Here is a 19,693-nt window from a genome sequence, read left to right on the forward strand (position 1 = left end):
ACGTTTTTCAAGTAGTTGTTCTTTGATATCCTTGTCTAGATGTACAGTCCTACAATTCTGTGTAGACGGAGTTGCAGACCAAGCTGCCTTTTGTACAATTTTGTTGAATTGTTCTACTGCGGCTTCAATGTCATGATTAGTTTTAAGAGGAATATGTGTCGAGAGGTGTTCGCTAATGTAACTACGGAAAATAGCCCAATCAGTTCTTTTGTTGTGAAGTCTAAGTTCTGGAGTTTTTAAAACGATATTCGAATGAATTTCTAACAGAAGAGGAGAGTGGTCAGACGAAAGATCTAACGACGACCGCAAGGTTAGATTATTTATGGGTACACCCTTACAAATGCAAAAGTCAATGACATCTGGTGTTTTATTTAGATCTGTCGGCCAGTAAGTGGGTTCGCCAGTAGATAGGTGAAATAGGTTGCTTTCTTTTTTTTATGCAAGCAGCTAAATGAGCTGCTTGCATTAACAAATGAAATATATAAGATTTCTAACTAGTCAGCAAAATTAAACGACAAATCCGTATCGTTATAATACTACAGTTTCACTTATTGCAGTTATCTTCAAGTATATTTCTAACTGTAGGCCTTTTTTTTGTAAATATATCACAAAACAACAACTGGTTATTTTAAAAATAACATATGAAACAACAACACTCCTGGCTCATTTAGTCCAACCTTTTTGAAATCGCTTAACTAATAAGCAGCCTTTAATCGCATAGTTGCCAAGACTAAAAATTCCTCTATTGTGCACAATTTTTGGAAGTGCATACGAAATTTTCAGTTAACTGTCAACGAACGATTTCATTAATTATTCATATTTCGTGTTACGTTACTTTTTGTATATATTAATTTACTGTTAAAAGGCATGAAAATTTATATATTATTCATAGTCATGTACAACCATTTTGTCCAGAGTTGCTATTGAAAGTAGTGCTTGTTTTATTTGTTCTTTTGCAACCAGCTAACAAAAGAAAAGGCCTTATAGATGCAAAAATAATCTTCTTCATTTGTATTAGCCATCATTTTTTCTTTCAGAGTTGCAAAAAAAAACACTCGCAACTTACGAAAGACAACATGTAAAGCAACAACAATGCTCCTAAAATGTTCAGTTAAGTTTTACTCATGAACAATTTAACTCTTTAAGTTTTAGTGCGGTCAAATTCGAATATAAGTCTATTGTGAATGTTCATTGGAAATATGTTGCAAAATTCCAGTCATTCGTTAAAATCATGTGAGCAATTCTTTTAACAATAAATTCAAATATATATATTATGTTAATAAATGAATTTAAATATACAAGATAAAAATGATATCTATTACCCTTCTTACATTCATTTTGTTTTCTTTTATTTGATTTAATTAGTTTTTAATGTTTATAATTTTTTCCATTTTCCTAAAAATTCGTGAGGTTGCCTGCTTTAATCGGCTATCAAACATCAACTGAATGACATAGCTTGCTCAAAATTTGAAAGTTGCTCACTGGTAGATTACAGCTGACGGCAGTACTGCATTTGGAGTAACTGCGCGGGTAATTCAAAAAGTCATAATTATCAAACCGCCCTCGTATTTCGTGCTCTACACAACACAACATAAGGCATAATACAATTTACAATAGGCGTATTCGGTGGCTCGCAAGTACGGCAAAAAACAGCAAGTTGTTGGCCTATGCAGGCCTATACTGGCCGCAATGTACGCAAAACAACAACACTATTTTCTCTACCTCGGCCAGTAAAAAAAAAATGTTACCAACGCAATAAGCGAACTATTGTGAACCTTCATTGAAAATTCCAACGAATAGTGCAATCAAATGTCAAAAATTGAGGAAATAAAAATTCAAACAGAATTCAAAAATTTAAAAAATCGTGAAAAGTAACGAAGAAATAATAAGAATGGAGAAATCGTAAGTATTAAGCACATTGAATTTTTTATTATGTTAGTTATTACCAAATAACATTTATTTTATTTCATTTAATTTGTAGTTTACATACGTAAAATTAATAAAACAAACATAATTTTTGAAGTTTTTCTAAAAATTTTTTTTATAGAAATATACGCAAACTATGGACCACAAAGGAAACGAAGTGTTTCCTAGAGTGCTACTTGACACGAACATTTATAACATTTAAAAAATCCATGAAATAACTTGCATTCCTCGGCCGCTGCAATACGTTGCTTTCTTCTCCCTACATCGACAGTACCTACAAAAATTTACTTATCTTAGTGTTTTATTTTTAAATTTCCAATATTCTTACCATTCCTTTTAATTCCGTGTTCATTTTAATTTTATAATATTTTTATAAAAATATATTTGATTTATATGCACATATACAAGATTTGCTGTTTGTCAAAACAAAACATTTGACAGATTGCAACAGTGATGCCAATGACTCGCGTGGCCAACATAGGCCAACATGCATTTTTTGCCGTACTTGCGAGCCACCGAAAAGGCCTAATGTTAAAATTCTGTTGAAAGTTTTTTATATGAATTTTTGTCAATTTTTGATACGAAATGAATATCAATATTAAGCGACTTAATATCGAAAGAAAATTCCTTTACATTACTGTGTAACGACCCTTTCTTGCAGTCGTTGCTTATTTTATGAGGTATTTTCAGTCTCGCCAACGTCGTCACAATAAATTTATAGATTGTGACCAAAATATTCAAAGTGCTGTGGTTTTATTTCAATTTCTTTATTAACGTAATGCTTTATTTCGAAATTTATAAATTTTAAATTTATATTTAATACTACATAACCCGACAAACGTTGTTTTGCCTTATAAATTATTTCTAGTTCCTAGATATAAATTCTATTCAAAGTTAATAACTTTAAATATGTAATGTACAAAATACAATGAAATGTGTCTTTAATAAAATAACTAACATAATGTCTGCTTTAAGACAAGCAGCTAAAAGAGAAGCACGCAATTTTATGTCGAGCATATTTGAATTAAAAAAAAAAAGGCATGTGACAATAAAAATTCAGAAAAAGTTCACAAAAAATGAACTGAATGATGTTGTTGAAAATAGAGAAATACAATATGATAATAATATCAGTGACGAAGTTTTAAATTCAAATACTAATATATATATATATATAAACACATTTTTTTTATTTATATATATGAATTTATATATATATGTATATGAATTTTTAAATTCAAATACTTTTTAAATTATATATATATATACATATAATATTGTAACAATTTTATTTACAGATACTTGCTTTCAAAAATTTCCGTCAGCTGATGAAAAAAAAACTTCACACATCCTTCAACAACATTTCGTACATGAGAATGATCGATTAAAAAAACGAATACTAAAGACACAATCTAATATTTAATTTTTTATTTTATTTCATTATTTTATATAATTTTTGAAAATATATTTAACTACACTTGTATGTTTAGTAATATCTAATTTAATATCTATTTAATATTATCTAGTATTTAAAAAAATGTAATTAATATTAGCATTAAGTTAGCAATAAGATATATAAACTACTTTTAATACTTATTTTTTATTATTTTATTTCATTATATTATTTTTTTTTGTAAATACAATTAACTATAAATATATATTAAAACTAGATAACCCGACAAATGTTGTTTTGCCTTATAAATTATTTCTAGTTTCTAGATAAATTATAGTGTAGACAAAAAGTAACTTACTTATTATAAGTGTGTAATTATATATGTGTGTGTATGTGTGTGTGGTATATGCATGAAATAGGCATGGAGCGCTATGAACGAAAAGGAAAATAAAAATAACAAACGCCCAACAATATTATTTTTAAGTTATTATAGTTTATTTATAAAATTATTAATTTAAAATCAATAGATTTGTATTATACCAAGTTCCCTGGCAACAACTGTTGTATCTTCAAATTTAAATTGTCTTGGATTGACTGTAAATAATAATAATGATAATGGGTCAGCACTCAGTGTGTCTTGGATTAACTGTAAATAAGCGTTCGATTTAAATAAATTGAGACATGCATCAACTGGTGAAACTTGCTGGCGGGGCATCCATTTTTTTGTTTGAGCCCATGTGAAATAGCGTGGTACTTGTGAATAGAGTAATGTTCTTGCGAAGGCACCAAAATCATCCGTACTATTACACAATTCAAAAAATGCAGTGCGTGTAGATTTAGGTGGATTTGTACCACGATCAATCACTGTCTCGTTCGTGAAAAATACACGCTGACCGTTTTCAAGATGGACGGCTAACTGAACAGCTGCTGGATCCCGTTCATGAATTAGAAAATCGAAGATACGCCAAGCAGCTTCATTGGAGCTGATGGACCGACCAATTTGGTAGAGCGTAATTTCACCGTTTTTGTTCATTGGAGGAGCATTTACATTAGTATTTTCTACTCTAAACACAGCCATATCACTCCCTTTATGGACATACTTATATATTTGATGCTCTTCACAAAACTACAAAACTCAACATTAATATGAGCATTGTATGTCTTGCTTAGCAGAGACGAATACGGCACCACCCGCCATTGTCCCCCATTATCGGGATTTCTTCGACGATATATTGAATATCCGTCGGTATTTGTTATAGTATCATTAGTGAAATCTTTAGAAAAATTTTTAGTACATTTTCCATCTGCCATGCAAGGCGAATACGAAGAAACGAAGTGGATGTAAATGCTCGATGTACTTGTTGGCGTAGTTACATAAAATATTAAAAAAAAAATTTTTTCTTTTTCAAAAATATAAACAAAATTTATGTCAAAACAATAAAAAAATTTTTCTTAAAGCAATAAAGATATTTTTGCTGAGTAGGGACTCCCTAATCACTTTAGCGGTATGAAAAATAGATAGTAGCCGATTCTCAGACCTACTGAATACGCATATAAAATTTGGTAAAAATCGGTTAAGCCGTTTCGGAGGAGTACGGTAACTAATATTGTGACATGGAAATTTTATATATAAGATAGGAAAACAAATTAACTTTTTATTACAAAGAAAATAAAATAAATGTATATGTATATATAAACAGAATTTGAATTTGTGGTTTTTTTGTTTGGAAAGGGTAAAAATTAAATAATTAAATAAAGATGTCTTTTGTGAAGTTTCAGTGCTTGAATGTCCTTGATAGATCTTCCTCCTTCAAGCCCCTGGCTTTGTATTCTTCTGGCTTTATCTAAAAGTGCGGAATTTATTAGTGGGATTATTCTGGATCTTGTAGAATTACTTTATATACCGTCGGCGTGAGACCATCTGTCGTATTCAAGTATTTTACTACAACTATGCCTTCGTTTGGAGATTTTCGTTATAGTCGGTCTCCTTTGCGTATTACAGAGAATTACTTTCGACACAGTCGACGTGATACCACCTGTTGTGTCTCAGTATTTCATAGTATTTTCATTTATTTAATTATATTTTTATATTTCATTTCAAAATCATTTCAGATTAGTTTAAGGTGTTATTAAGGCTTGCAAGCGGGTTTTGGGTTTTGATAAATTGTTTTGAATAAATATTTTAAATATTAATTACTACTACTTTTTCCAAGTTTAAATATAAATATAAGAAGTGTGTCGTTTAATAAAAAAAAAAACTGTGTTGTATTGATGTGTTTTAGATCGTGTTGTTATTGTTTTTAGTGCACGTTTATGTAGGTGGAAATTTAGTGTAAATTTTCATTCTTACAACTGAAGTTTTTTTAAAGTGCTCTTATCCATTCCTTTGAATGCCTTAAGTTTACATTTTTCGTATAATAATGTCTGCTGATCAAATATTTGAGTGTGGAATGAACTTTATCTATGTTTACACCAAAATTATTCAATTATCAATTTACCAAGGACTTAGATTTTAGTTTTAAATTTTAATTAATTCATAAATTTAGTAAGTATACATGCATGTATATAAATTTATATAGATATATATATATATATATACATATACTAACAGAATTGCTGAATCGCAAAACTAATACTATTAACCAAGACTTAAAATATATATTTTTTGTGTTCTTTTTAATTCTAAGTAACTTAATAATAATACCATTTAATTTAAATCGGGGAAAAAGATGCCACCAGTCGCTTTGTACTTTGAATCAAGCGTTCGAAGCCTCACTTCAAGCTTCATATCCTCCAATTTGTGGCAATGTAATGAAAATGATTCGGACTTGTGTCTACGAACTCAATACGAATTATTTTTTAAAGAAATGACTCAAACTGTTACAAAACTTGAGAGAACATTAATTGCGGGTTATAGGAATTTTACTAAACTAAAAACAAACTTTCTGCAACTGTCTGATAAAATAAGAAAATTGGACAAATCGCTAAAACAAGAAAAACAATGGAATCGTCTTCTTCTAGAAGCTATTCTTAGCAGAGACTACTTATTTGCAATACATAAACAACCAGAAGAATTAGCACAAAATGAATTTATGAAGCACTTAAACACTGAGATTAAACGTATGTGCCTGCGTCAGTTCAGCCCATCTATAATTCAAACACTCATAAGCGCAAGGTTTGATATCAGTATTTTAATATTAAAATAAAGTACAGTGTTCCACTGAAATATTCGAATTCGAATGCAATCAAGTTGTTCGAATATTGCCTATATATATATACTAAATGTAAATATATATATATATATGTATATATTTACACATAAATAAATATATATATATTGTATACATATATATATATATATATATATATATATATATATATATATATATATATATATATTTATATGTATATATATATGTATATGTATACATACATACATATATAGTTGGAACATTTCAATGGAACACTTTCTAAAAATCAGTCACGTCGCTTGAGCATCTTCGATTTGCTTGAATAGCAAATCTTTATCATTTTGTTTTCGTTTTGATTTGGTACTTAACATATGAATCATTTTCGATTCTGGAAAGCGATTGCAATCATTAATAATTTACTTTCATAAATGATAACAAAAAATAGGTCATTAGTCAAAAAAATCAACTTATGACTGCAACATTGTTTTTCATTGTTCATTGTTCCCATATTATTAACAGCAATCAAAAAAGAAATGCATTCAAAATTATTGCAATTTCAAGAGGTTTATTATTTGCAGTTATTGAAATTAAAATATGCATACTCGTATAATATAAAAATAGTTAATATGGTCACGAAAGCAATGAAGATCAGTCGCGGGATCGGCAATTGAAGTTTCCAAGCACTATAACTACGCGTTGTGGTTTTTTTTATATACATACGAGTATATACATACGTATATGTGATGTAGTTTAATTGATGTTCTTTCGTTAAGGATACTGTTATGCACTGTACCTAGTTTGATACAGCTTTTAGCCAATCCGGCACTTAAACCAGCTTAGCGTTTACACGTTATGTTTTCATCCGTATCTAGTCTGATACGGATTTAGCTAATCCGGCACATTAACCAGCTTAGCATTCACTTACGCAATCCGGCACATGAACCAGTTACGTGTTTTATATAAACAGATATATATATTTACATATAAATATGTGTTTATTTAATTAATTATTTATTTATTTAATTGGTGTTATTAGTTTTCAAATTCGGCACATAAACTGACTTTGATCACGGTTCTTTTAGGCACTTAAACCAAAAGAAAACGCTTGTTTGAATTCAGGTGTTTAAATTGAATTGAATTTTATTGAGAAATGTTCTGCTTTTATACAAAATTATTAATGCTAAGCTTATGGTAAAAAAGGAAATGCACCTAGTTCCCACGATTTGTTATCCGATGGAATTTGAACATTCAAGGCTAAGGGCATACGTGGGAAATATGTGCATTACCTAAACTTATAGTATTTAGTGCAGTCAGCAAGCTGGTATATGTATTTTGCCATATACCAACTTGCTTCACAAATTTGATGACTTAAATGTGCTATCACTTATGCCATGCGCCAACTCATATTGCACCTGTGGGAACAACAGAATTGTCGCAGCGGCTTGCCTATTGCTGCAACTCACAACGAACGCACGATAAAAGAAAATACACATAATGCTTATCAACCTCGCACAGTGGCGTGTGAAGATGATCATGTTACGTGTGGCACGTTACTTGTGAGAGCCAGCAACATTGCTAAAAATATGTGATAACACAAATAACAACAACAACAAAGACAGAATAAGAAACTAAATTAAAGTACTTATTTACACTTACAATAATTATGATAATTAATATATTTATATATATAATTAATATGATAATAATAGTTATGATTATTAATATTTGATTTTTATACTAAATTTAATATAAAAGTTAACAGATACAATTAAACTAATCTATATATGAAATTTCAGTTAATTTTCTGCTACTTAGCAACTCTACTTAAATTTGGGAGATAAACCAAGCATAAGAAATATTAATTTTTGTTGAATTTGCTGTAACGTAAGCCTGCAAGATTAACATTTGTAAAGTAAATATTACAAATATCTAACAATTACTCTATTTGTGTTGGACTATTAAATATTAAAGTATATAATCAAATACGAATTCCGCGAACTACGGCGCTCGACGTGTCGTTCCGATGCGAGCTAAATGACAACTACTTACTTTCATTGTCATATCGATGTTTACCAAACTGTTCCCCCTCTACAGGGTGATCTTCATTCACAGTCGGCCTTTTCTGATCGACATAAACGACCTCACTCAATTCTTTGTCGTCATCATCTCGTTCTTATAGCTGACACCATAGTTTCAATTTGTTGTTTGAATACACAGACGAATAGTGCCTCCTCGTTCGGCGTGCTTGGTAACTACTTTGGTGACTACAAACGATCCTTTAAATAGTGGTTCGAGTTTTCTTGACATACCTGTGCTTGGTGATTCATTTCCGGCCAAAACTAAATCGCCTTCTTCTTCTTAAATCCACATGATGTAAAAGCTGACCCTCTGTCCGTCACGATACATAATGGTATACCAACATAACTGTTTGACTCATTTAACACTTCAATTACACTAGTTTACAAATAATTAAAAGTTTTGTTTTCCAAAAACGAGACTTATATTTCCTATAGGGAAATTTCCCGAAGAAATCGAAAATCACAACGATTTTTTTTCCTGTGTACCGTTTACGAGTACACAGAGTTAATGTAGCTTATTTAGTTTTTAAGCTGTAGCTGAAAATGTACAGATGAAAAATGTTTTTTTACGCTTTTTTAAACTTTTTCGATTTTCAATGTGATGGGACTCCCACAAAAATTTTTAAAAAAAATTGTTTGTGTGACTGATGTTAAAGACTGTTTTAGTACAAACATTTCGAGTGGCTTAACATAAAAATCGAATAAAAATTTCAGAAGTTATTCGCCATTTTCCAAATTTGTCCAAAATAGTGGTGTTTATTAACAAATCAGAAAAATCATTTTTTCCAATTTAATTTTTGAAATTTAAAGTGCAAATCTAAACAGTATTATATAAAATTGTACAAATTATATTTAAAAATTAAAAATTAATATTATTAAATATTAATATATTGCATTTTATATAAAAGTTTGACGTCGAACTGCTAACTTTACATATGGTATCATATGATACCATACGATTCTTTTTGAGATTTGCTATGGCTAAGCAGGATAAACCGTGCACTTCTAATGCAGTGTGTCTAACCTGTAGGATTACACTTAAATTGTGGTATATTGGAAGAAAACAATATTTGAACTTTTGTGTACCAATATTATGGAAAGAGGTTGTAAACCATTCTCAGTGTTATATATGCATCATAAATATTACATGTATGATGTCGCCAACGAAAATAAGATTTCTGAAGTATCCAGAAATAGTATCAGCATTTAAGCCAGTTTCACGAAGCAATGCAACTGCTCAACCAACTCTACCAAATATGCAAGACAACAATAGTGAATATGAAAATAAAGTTTCATTTTAAAGTTATACGAGTGAAACCGCAAATCATTTTATATCACAAATTGAATTAAACGATTTAACGAGAGACTTACATTTATCAAAAGCTTATAGTGAGCCTCACATCTTCACGTCTTCAACAGTGGAACTGCTAAAGTGAATCCACAAGAGTAAATGAATATCGCCACAGAAGCAATGCATATTCATGTTTTCTCAAAAAATTCTATCAAACTGTTTATTGCAGTGATATTAAAAGTCTTTTCAAGAAATTGCAAATGAGATATGATCCTAGCGAATGACGTCCTTTCTTAGATAGTTCAAAATTTATTTTAAAAATTGCTCTTGTTCACAACGACAATGAACTTCCCACTATACCATTAGCGCATGTCGTTGGGGTAGAGGAAACCTATGATGAAGTCGAGGATGTTTTAAAGTTAATTCAATATAACGAATTCAATTGCAAGCTATGCGCCGATTTAAAGGTTGGTTTTTTGATTAAAGTACAATCAAAGATAACAAAAACGTAAAAATCTAATTTAAAAAATGTAATTAATTGTACTTTTTCTGTATTTTTATTTTTGAAAATTATTGCAATAATCCGAATTTTTTACACATTTTTTTCCCGGCATTTCTTTTAAAATGCCGATTTGGAGCATGATTTGGATTTGGAGCACAAATCAAAAAACTGATGACGGATGAAAAATTTAATAATATGTTGAATAAAGAAGAGTTGAAAGCATGGACTTCGTTTAAGCAAATTGTCATCGGCTTCTTGGGTAACGAAAGAAATTCACTTCATAGAGAAATTTTTTCATCTTTAATTAAAAATTACAAAGTTCTCATGTGGACTTTTTCCTTCAAATTTTAGTGCAGAAGGTGATGAACAAGATGAAAGGTTTCATCAGGATATCTCTGCAATGGAAAAACATGTAATGAACCTTTTCTGGCGGTTCGTTTAGAGCTGGGATAACTCAGTCTTGTCCAAGGTCCTCACAAGAAATTTGTTTTATCTTTTACCCTGTCACTTCCGTTGAATTCTGAAGGACTGAATTGGAGGTAAACTAAACCGTTCTATACAGCTGAACCTCTCTCGATACTCGACACGATTTAATACAATCACACGTGACTGTTAAAGCTACGTGTGTTGTATTACAGGCCGTAGACAACACGCCTTTCCCTGTACACTGTACACTGTACACTATGGTATAGACAGTCGTAACTGTTAAAGCTACGTGTGTTATACCCCGTGCGACCTAGGTTCAGTAACTGTTAAAGCCCTGAATCTTGCTCACCTTTTCAACCCTTAGTTCAGTCCTTCTTATCCACTTAACCACTCGCCGCTTATGATTATTTACCTGTATCTGTGTGAATTAACAGTCAAACGCCTTTGCACACGAAATATTGTGAACCAAAAAAATTATAATCAATGTATTTAAGTTTAAATGATATTTCTTCTATATAAGTAATTTTTCGACCGTGTCCAATGGTATTTCTTTTCTTTGGTGTTTTTTTATTTCTTAAAAAAAATCTCTTTATTACAATTTAATTTCATCTAATTTACAAACGATATTTTAAATTCTGTATCATTGACATTTAAATTCTTTTGTAAAATTATTTTATTTTAATGTTTGCATTCAAGAAGTTTTCTTTTAACAATCTTATGTTCAATGTATTTAATTTTATATTTTAAACAGTTTTTAAAAAAAAATATTTAAGTTTTCTTTTATATTCAAAAACTAGAATTTTTTATTAGCTTAGTTTCTACAATTGATTATTCTTTCGTACAATTTTAATTTATTTTAATACTTACATTTAAGTAATTTTCTTTTAACAATTTTTTTATTCAATGTATTAAATTTTTATATTTTAAACAGTTGGTAAAAAATATTTAAGTTTTCTTTTAGATACAAAATCTAGAATTTTTTATTTAGCTTAGTTTGTACAATTTATTATTTTAGTTTATTTTAATGCTTGCATTTAAGTAATTTTCGTTAACAATTTTTTTTAATTCAATGTAGTTAATTTTTTATATTTTAAAAAGTTTGTAAAAATATTTAAGTTTCCTTTTATATTCAAAATCTAAAACTTTTGTTAGCTTAGTTTGGACAATTTAGTATTCTTTTGTACAATTTAGTTTATTTCAATACTTGCATTTAAGTAATTTTCTTTTAACAATTTATTTATTCAATGTATTTAATTTTTATATTTTAAACAGTTTGTAAAAATATTTAAGTTTTCTTTTGTATTCAACATCTAGAATTTTTATTAGCTTAACACCGTCAGTTACACTTAAATAATTTTCAAAAAGAAAAATCCAGTAATCACTTGTTCACCTTCGCTGTCGAATTCGATAGGCTTCAATAAATCTATATCACTGCGTAGAACCGAACAACAAGCAGCCTTCTTCCTGGTGCACGCAGTTTTATATCGTCAACGGTCAACGGTATCAGCTGTAGCTACGTTAAAGTTCAACGACCGTTGATTAAAGCTCGTTAGCTGATCCCACTGCAATGCACCAGTTAAAATCCCGCTTTACGGCGAATTCTATCTCCTATTCATGTGGAAGTTAGGAGTTGTTTTTGACTAAGCTTTGCTTTCGTTCCACACCTTTGCACAAGAGCTTTCTTAGTTTGACAGGTCTCTTTATTAATATCTTGTTTTGATCTTATTTGTTTTTTTCCAATAAAATGTTGTGCCGGTCAACGTGTTTATTTAAGTGACAGTGAAAAATTATTTTAAAATTAATTTAAAATTATTTCATATTCAATAAAGTTCCAGCAACATAAATATTCAAAACGATAGTTCAAGGTGTGTATAATATTCTTTCAATATATTAGTTTACGCCATATCAAATTTTTTTCCATATAATTTCAGAGTTTGTCCAGTGCAAAAGCTATGTTATGGCGGCAATGGATTGCGGTGAGTTAGTTTGTTAAATATTTTAATTATTAATTCACACATTTTTTGTTACAGATGTCTTCAATAGTTTTATATAAGTGTTATTTGTTGTGTGTTAGGAAGCCGTGTTGCGTTTTGTAGGAAGCTATACCCACGGCGTTGTAACGATCAAATTTTTAATTAATAAAATTTTGTGTCGTTACAAACATATCAAGAATATTGCGATTCAAGCATGTTGGGAGATTATTGTTGGACAATTATAAGAGAAACAAATCCACTACAAGAAGCCTGCTCAAAGTACACATATACCTCATTATAATATATAAATTCACTTTTAATACTGCAGTTTCACATTCGACGTCAAACTTTTATATAAAATGCAATATATTAATATTTAATAATATTAATTTTTAAAAATAACTAATAAAATTTTTATTAATACAATTTTTAAAAATAAATTGGAAAAAATGATTTTTCTGATTTGTTAATAAAAACCACTATTTTGGACAAATTTGGAAAATGGCGAATAACTTCTGAAATTTTTATTCGATTTTTATGTTAAGCCACTCGAAATGTTTGCACTAAAACAGTCTTTAACATCAATCAAACAAATAATTTTTATTAAAAATGTTTGTGGGAGTCCCATCACATTGAAAATCGAAAAAGTTTAAAAAAGCGTAAAAAAAACATTTTTCATCTGTACATTTTCAGCTACAGCTTAAAAACTAAATAAGTTACATTAACGCTGTGTAGCTCAAAATGTTTGTACAGGTTTCACCTTTAATTTGATATATCACGCACTACTAATGTAACTTCAAAAATGAAATTACAGAGCCATATGCAGGGTAATGTTTTGAGAAAAGTCAAAGTAACGGTTTTTTGCAAATAATTCGTAAACGGTACACAGGAAAAAAAATCGTTGTGATTTTCGATTTTTACGGAAAATTTCCTCATAGGAAATATAAGTCTCATCTTTGGAAATTTTTGGCTGTAAACTAGTGTTATATACCGCGCTGATATATTTTTAACAGGATATGGCATACAAAATTTAGTGAACGAACTATAAACTATAACCAGCAAATGTTCTTAACCTTTAGAGCTCTTCGAGATCAGACCCAAATGGTCCATGTGGATGGTTCTAAACGAAATTGGTTCAATGTCATCGTAGTGATACCATATTTCGGCTTTTCCACCCTTCCGTTTATTATAAGCGCAATCGACGCAAGATAAAATAAATTGTTTGACAAAATTGCACATTTGTGGAAACTACATATAAATTCTTAAACATTCCATTGTTTTTTCAATACCCATGTGCCCTGCTTGTGTATGACAATCTAGCACCACACTATGTCGTAGTGTTCACGGTACGATCCAAAGAAGTTTGTCGTCAATTTTTCTCATGAGTCTTTCGTGTTGTAGTACATACTCCTTCAACTTTACGGTTCGTTTTAATATTGTTTACTATGTACCGTATATGCTCGTCTTGTAGCTGCATGCTAAACAGCCAGTCATCTTTATCTATAATTGCTTTATCGGTACGCAGATCTGCTACTTCGATTGTTTGTGCTTTTTCGTACGGAGTTCGGCTGAGAGCATCGACATGCTCCATGCGATTGCCTGGTCAGTGTTCTATATCGATGTCGTAGTCCTGTATTCGTGCCATAACCTTTTTACCATAGAAATAATATGGAAAACGTTCCAGCGACTCTACGACAGCCAGAGTTTTGAACTCATAGCTGTGAAATTGTTGTTCGTCAACACTGGTTGCTCTACTGTAGTACGCTATTGGTTTAAGATCTTCTTTTTTTCGCTGTAATAACACGTTTGCCAACCCCACTGTACTTGCATCTGTATGCAGTTCGTGCTCCGCATCGATACGATACCCTTCTTATAGTGGTCTGGATACTAATTTAGATTTTAATTGCTCAAACGCGGCTTCTTATACTTTTGTCCATTCAAATCGTTGGTCTTTTCATAGGAGCTTGCGTAATTGTTCTGAAATTATAGCGTAACCAGGGATAAGTTTTCGAGCCTAAAAATCTGCGTATGTCTGCCATATTAGTTGGTATGGGAAACTTTTCCAGGTAGAATACCTTCCAATGTTAACTTATGACCAAGAAATGTAATGGTGCTTTTCATGAATTCGCATTTTCTCACATTTAGCGTTAAGCCAGCACTACGTAAAGCTGTTAATACTCGAACGTTTGACTGCCTATTAAAATATCATTCATGTATATCATAAGGTCGTCTTCGTGAACTTGTTCTTTGATTTTTGCCATTAAACATTGAAAAACAATAGGCGCGTTCTTTAACCCAAAAGGCATACACTTGAATTCATATAAACCATCAGCCGTTATAAATGCCGTGAATTTTCGACTATCCGGTGCGATTTTGATTTGATAATACCCACTATTCAAATCAAGTATCGTAAAAAATTTGTATTGTTAGATTTAAGCGACGGTAATCTACGCAATGTCTGTCGCTCCCGTCTTTCTTTTTGACTAATACAATTGGACTCGCAAATTTCGCTATAATGTTGTTAACTTCGAAATTTTTGATCATTTGTGTAATTATTATTTGCTTTGGTGCTGGAACTCGATAAGGTGCTTGCGCAATAACCTTTTTCGATTTTAAAACAATTTGCTTTCAATTAACTGTGATTTACCAATTCCCGTTAACCCGTCTGAAAATATATCGTTGTAATTTTTCGGCAACGTTTGAAGTTTCAACATTTGATCTGCATTGCTTACGTTATTTGTTAACCCTGCAAAACACTCGTCATTTGGCACCACAGTAACACGGTGGCATTCAGCTTCGAGCTTTGATTGACCATGCTCCACCATTAACTTCACGCGATATTACGTCCTGACCCAGCAGAAAATCTGTCTCCAGCATGTTATAGCCAACAATATATATTATTGTATTGACCTTTGTTGTGCCAATTATTATACCGATCGCACATCTCTTTCGCATCGTGTATGTGCCACCACTAATTCCCTTTAAACGTGTGTAACAGTCTTCATATTCGACTTTCAACATATCGTCCGTTGACTTTCGAATTCAACTGCACTCATTACCGGTATCAACTAATGCGTCAAACATTTTGTTATTTACGTTATTTTCTTAACAAAACATTTCTCGTTTTGCTTCACTTCGGCCATTCGCGTGTTATACATAATCTGCTTACGACCACAATTCACCGGTTCCTCTCGTTTATGCACCTTTCCACAATAAACGTCTCTGTTCTTTTGAGCATTTATTTGATATGTGGCCTATCTCACCACAATTGTAGCACACAATTTTTTTACTTTCACCACTAGCTGTTGGCTGACGCTTTTGTATAAAAGTAATATCTTTAACACGATTCGTTAACCATTCTTCAATTATTTCGCGCATTAGTATTACGTTTTCAAATCTTTGCGCTGCTATAGCAACTTATAAATCACAATGATTCAACCCCTATCGCGTATACTGAATAATAGAGGATTAGCTGAAAACGCTTGCCTAAGGCATAAACTCTAAAGCAGTAATCGGATGTATGTTCACCTGTGTTACGTACTGATTCGCTCATAATGCGGTGCACTTGTGCTTCGTTGTAAGATACGCAAAATTCGTTTTTCAGTTCTGTTGCAAAATCATCCCAGCTAGTGTGCACGGTAGGTAATGGGTCTAACTAGACACGCACCACTCCTTTTAATCAACCGTAAACAGCCAATAAAACACATTTCCCGTTTAGTTGACAAGCTCTCATAACTCCACCTACATGATTAATGAACTGCTGAACAGTTAGCGACTGCTTGTTAGTTGGGTCAAACTCCGGAATCATGTCTCCTATTTCCTTAATTGACTGAAACCCACCATATGCGTTTGTAGAAATTGATGGCGTTACAGATTGACTCACACTTTCACCTAATGGCTGAATTATTCATAGGCGTCTGCACTCCATTTGTGTCAACTGTTTGTTGCTTTCTCTGTTGGAACATGCTGACATTAGTTTCCATCATACTACGTAGGTCATTGATTTGCTCTTGTAATCTTGTAGTATGCATTACCGTTGGTGCTTTAATTTCATCAGCACTGATTTTTTCTGTTAACCGCAATTATAATCCCGCTCTCGTACCAGCTGTAGCTAACCTCTTTTCACGCAGTATAACTTTTAGTTGATCAATTTTTAATTCGCTGATTTTCGGCATCGTTAATTCTTTGTTAGCGTTAAACGTATTCGTAATTATACTATTTTTTAATTTAGTTGTCTTTTTTTTTTATTCACAACGCCGTTAACATTTTATGATCTACTTTAATTTCGTTTTCGTTGTTTCACTTTCATTTCGTACACATTTTCTTGTTCTTGCTCCTCTCAAGTTTGTTTGCTTATTTGTCTCTTCCGCACTCACTAATCACGATTAGTTTTGCAAGTAAATTATGGTTACGAGAATTTCACAACTTTTCCGTTTGTTGCTTGTACAAAATATAACTATTGAAGCGCTAGGGCTGCTGCACTCTTATGCATAAAATTTGTCCGTAGTTCAACACATTTTTACCTATTATCCCACTTCTGAACTGTAAAGTAAATATTACAAATATCTAACAATTTTTTATTTGTGTTAAGCTATTAAATATTAAAGTATATAATCAAATACGAATTCCGCGAATTACTGCGCTCGACGTGTCGTTCCGATGCGAGCTAAATGACAACTACTTACTTTCATTGTCGTTTCGATGCATACCAAACTGTTCCCCCTCAACAGGGTGATCTTCATTCACACATTGAATAAATAATAAATAAATAATAAAAATAAATAATAAAAAAATACAACAAGATCGAAGGTTATCAGAATCTAAGTACTCGAAAGACCCAAATCACCAAAAAAATTGAAATAATGCTAAACAAAGAGTGTCTCCTAAACCAGACGAGAGTTTTTCAAAAACAAGTATGAAGCTTTAAGTTTTCTGATAGCATATGTCTACTATCTAAAGTATACAAATACTATCCGAATAGAATGGGCTATCAAGGCAGTCTACTTGTAGGAGATGTGACTAAAACTTGTTTAATGGATGACTGCAAAAATTGCTAAACGAAGGAGAGACTACCACCGAGCGAGAAAAAATGCACATCAGACACAAAAAAATTCATAATGGAAAAGGTGTTCAGAATCGTTTAGAGAGTACCTTGCCTTGATCCTTCTAGAGGTGCTTCCCAAATAAAAAAAATCCGTAGCCCTCAAGTACCACAGTTTTCAGACTCAACACTTTTCATTTGAATAATTCATTCAGTGCTTCTTACTTCTTGTGTGAGCGACATCATTTCGCTCTTCCAATATAAATCGATAATATATTAGACGTAATACAGAAGAATTGATACAAATCTTAGAAAATATTGATAAGAAAAGGCACGTAGTTTAAATGGCATAAGGAATGTCGCAATTAAAAGTGAACCTATACCTCAAAATTCTCCATTGATTTTTTAGAAAACATCTTCCTTCCTCTTCCTGGAAACGTCAAAGCATCTTCTTTTTTTTTAAACGGGGCAAACAGCCAGAACAAACACTATTGTATTTCAACCCTGTATAAGGCGACGCGAATAAGGTCTTTTATTAAAACACAATTTAATTTTTTTTATTTCTTATCAAATTAAAAATATAATTAATTGTCAGCACAAACAACACATTTTTTTTGTTTTTTTGTTTTTTTTTTGGCCGAGGTAGAGAAAATAGTGTTGTTGTTTTGCGTACATTTCGGCCAGTATAGGCCAGCAACTTGCTATTTTTTGAAGCACTTGCGAGCCACCGAAAATGCCTAATATTATTGTTTGTGTAGGAGCTAAGAATGCTATAAATTGATTTCTTTCCTAAAATCTTATTATATTAATTATTCATCAGTTTTTAGTTATCTTAGAATATATATACGAGTATTTATTGATTGAGGACATATAACTCGTGCAATATTTCGTTTTCGAAGGTTATATAATAACCGATAAAATGCTCGTTTATATATCGTAAAGAAATCATTTTAGAAATAAATGCTGAAAATGTATAATTTTTCAAATTTCAGAGACTACAAGTGTTCGCGAAAATATTACTTGAACAATATTTTTTTAATTATTTTTAAATACTTTATTAGGGAAAATTACAGAAAAAATTGTTACAGCAAAGTTTGTAAAAAAACAATACATAATGCAATATCAGTGTTAAGTTAATACAAAACAGTATTGCGCAACATTTAATTTGAAATTTATTTTATAGAGATAATGAGCCGTTGATGGCCTTTAAGCAATTTGAAGACAAACTTAATAACGAAAATTTAATAAATACAAAGTATATTAAAGAAGATCTAACAGAAAAGTGGCGACACATAGTCGTAGAATACCAGTTTGTTCAAAATCTTTTTGAAGATATATGTCGGAAATATTTCCGTCTTCAACTGAAGAAAAATCAAGAGGTATTCGCGAATTTGTTTCTAAACATGTAATAAAATGTTTATATTTTATAGATTCAGGATTTGAATGATGCTTTAAATTATGCTTGCGATTGCATTATAACTGCGCAAACTATGTCCTACAATTCAAGAAAAAAATGGAGGAATAAAGATCTATTCTATAAGAAATTATCTGTGTTTATAAAATCATTACAAACATGCAAAACTAAATATACTTCCAAGTTTTATACATAGAATTTTAGAAATAAATATTTAATACTGAAATATTTAACATGCATTATCGTAAATTAGTACATTATCGTAAATGTTCCCATATGGATAGTCATTTTATAACAATCATTTTTCATTGCGTTACCAACGCAACACAGACTTATCAACGATAAGTCTGTTGCATGCTAACCAAAATTGTTTGCCCATTTAAGTCCATCACACAAAATACAATATCATATCCTTGAAATAGAAATCATATACTGGTAAACTCATAGTCTCCAACGTAAGC

The 19,693-nt window shown here is 31.0% G+C and overlaps 1 protein-coding gene across 1 annotated transcript; it reads left to right on the plus strand.

The window, feature by feature from the left end:
• Positions 1 to 5,908: 5,908 nt before the first annotated feature.
• LOC119672147 lies at positions 5,909 to 19,451 on the plus strand. Its single transcript, XM_038083124.1, has 3 exons — positions 5,909 to 6,491; positions 19,002 to 19,197; positions 19,249 to 19,451. The coding sequence occupies exons 1-3, from the start codon at positions 6,046 to 6,048 to the stop codon at positions 19,426 to 19,428; spliced, it is 822 nt and encodes a 273-aa protein (XP_037939052.1). The 5' UTR covers positions 5,909 to 6,045; the 3' UTR covers positions 19,429 to 19,451.
• Positions 19,452 to 19,693: the final 242 nt, after the last annotated feature.

The sequence above is a fragment of the Teleopsis dalmanni genome, chromosome 1, assembly GCF_002237135.1.
Source record: "Teleopsis dalmanni isolate 2A chromosome 1, ASM223713v2, whole genome shotgun sequence".
Classification (NCBI taxonomy): domain Eukaryota; kingdom Metazoa; phylum Arthropoda; class Insecta; order Diptera; family Diopsidae; genus Teleopsis; species Teleopsis dalmanni.

Excerpts from the sequence above, each read along its gene's own strand:
- LOC119672147 (XM_038083124.1), top strand. The coding sequence starts at position 6,046 with ATGCCACCAGTCGCTTTGTACTTTGAATCAAGCGTTCGAAGCCTCACT. Across the intron at positions 6,492-19,001 it reads CAAACACTCATAAGCGCAAG|AGATAATGAGCCGTTGATGG; the intron begins GTTTGATATCAG and ends TTTATTTTATAG. Across the intron at positions 19,198-19,248 it reads AACTGAAGAAAAATCAAGAG|ATTCAGGATTTGAATGATGC; the intron begins GTATTCGCGAAT and ends TATATTTTATAG.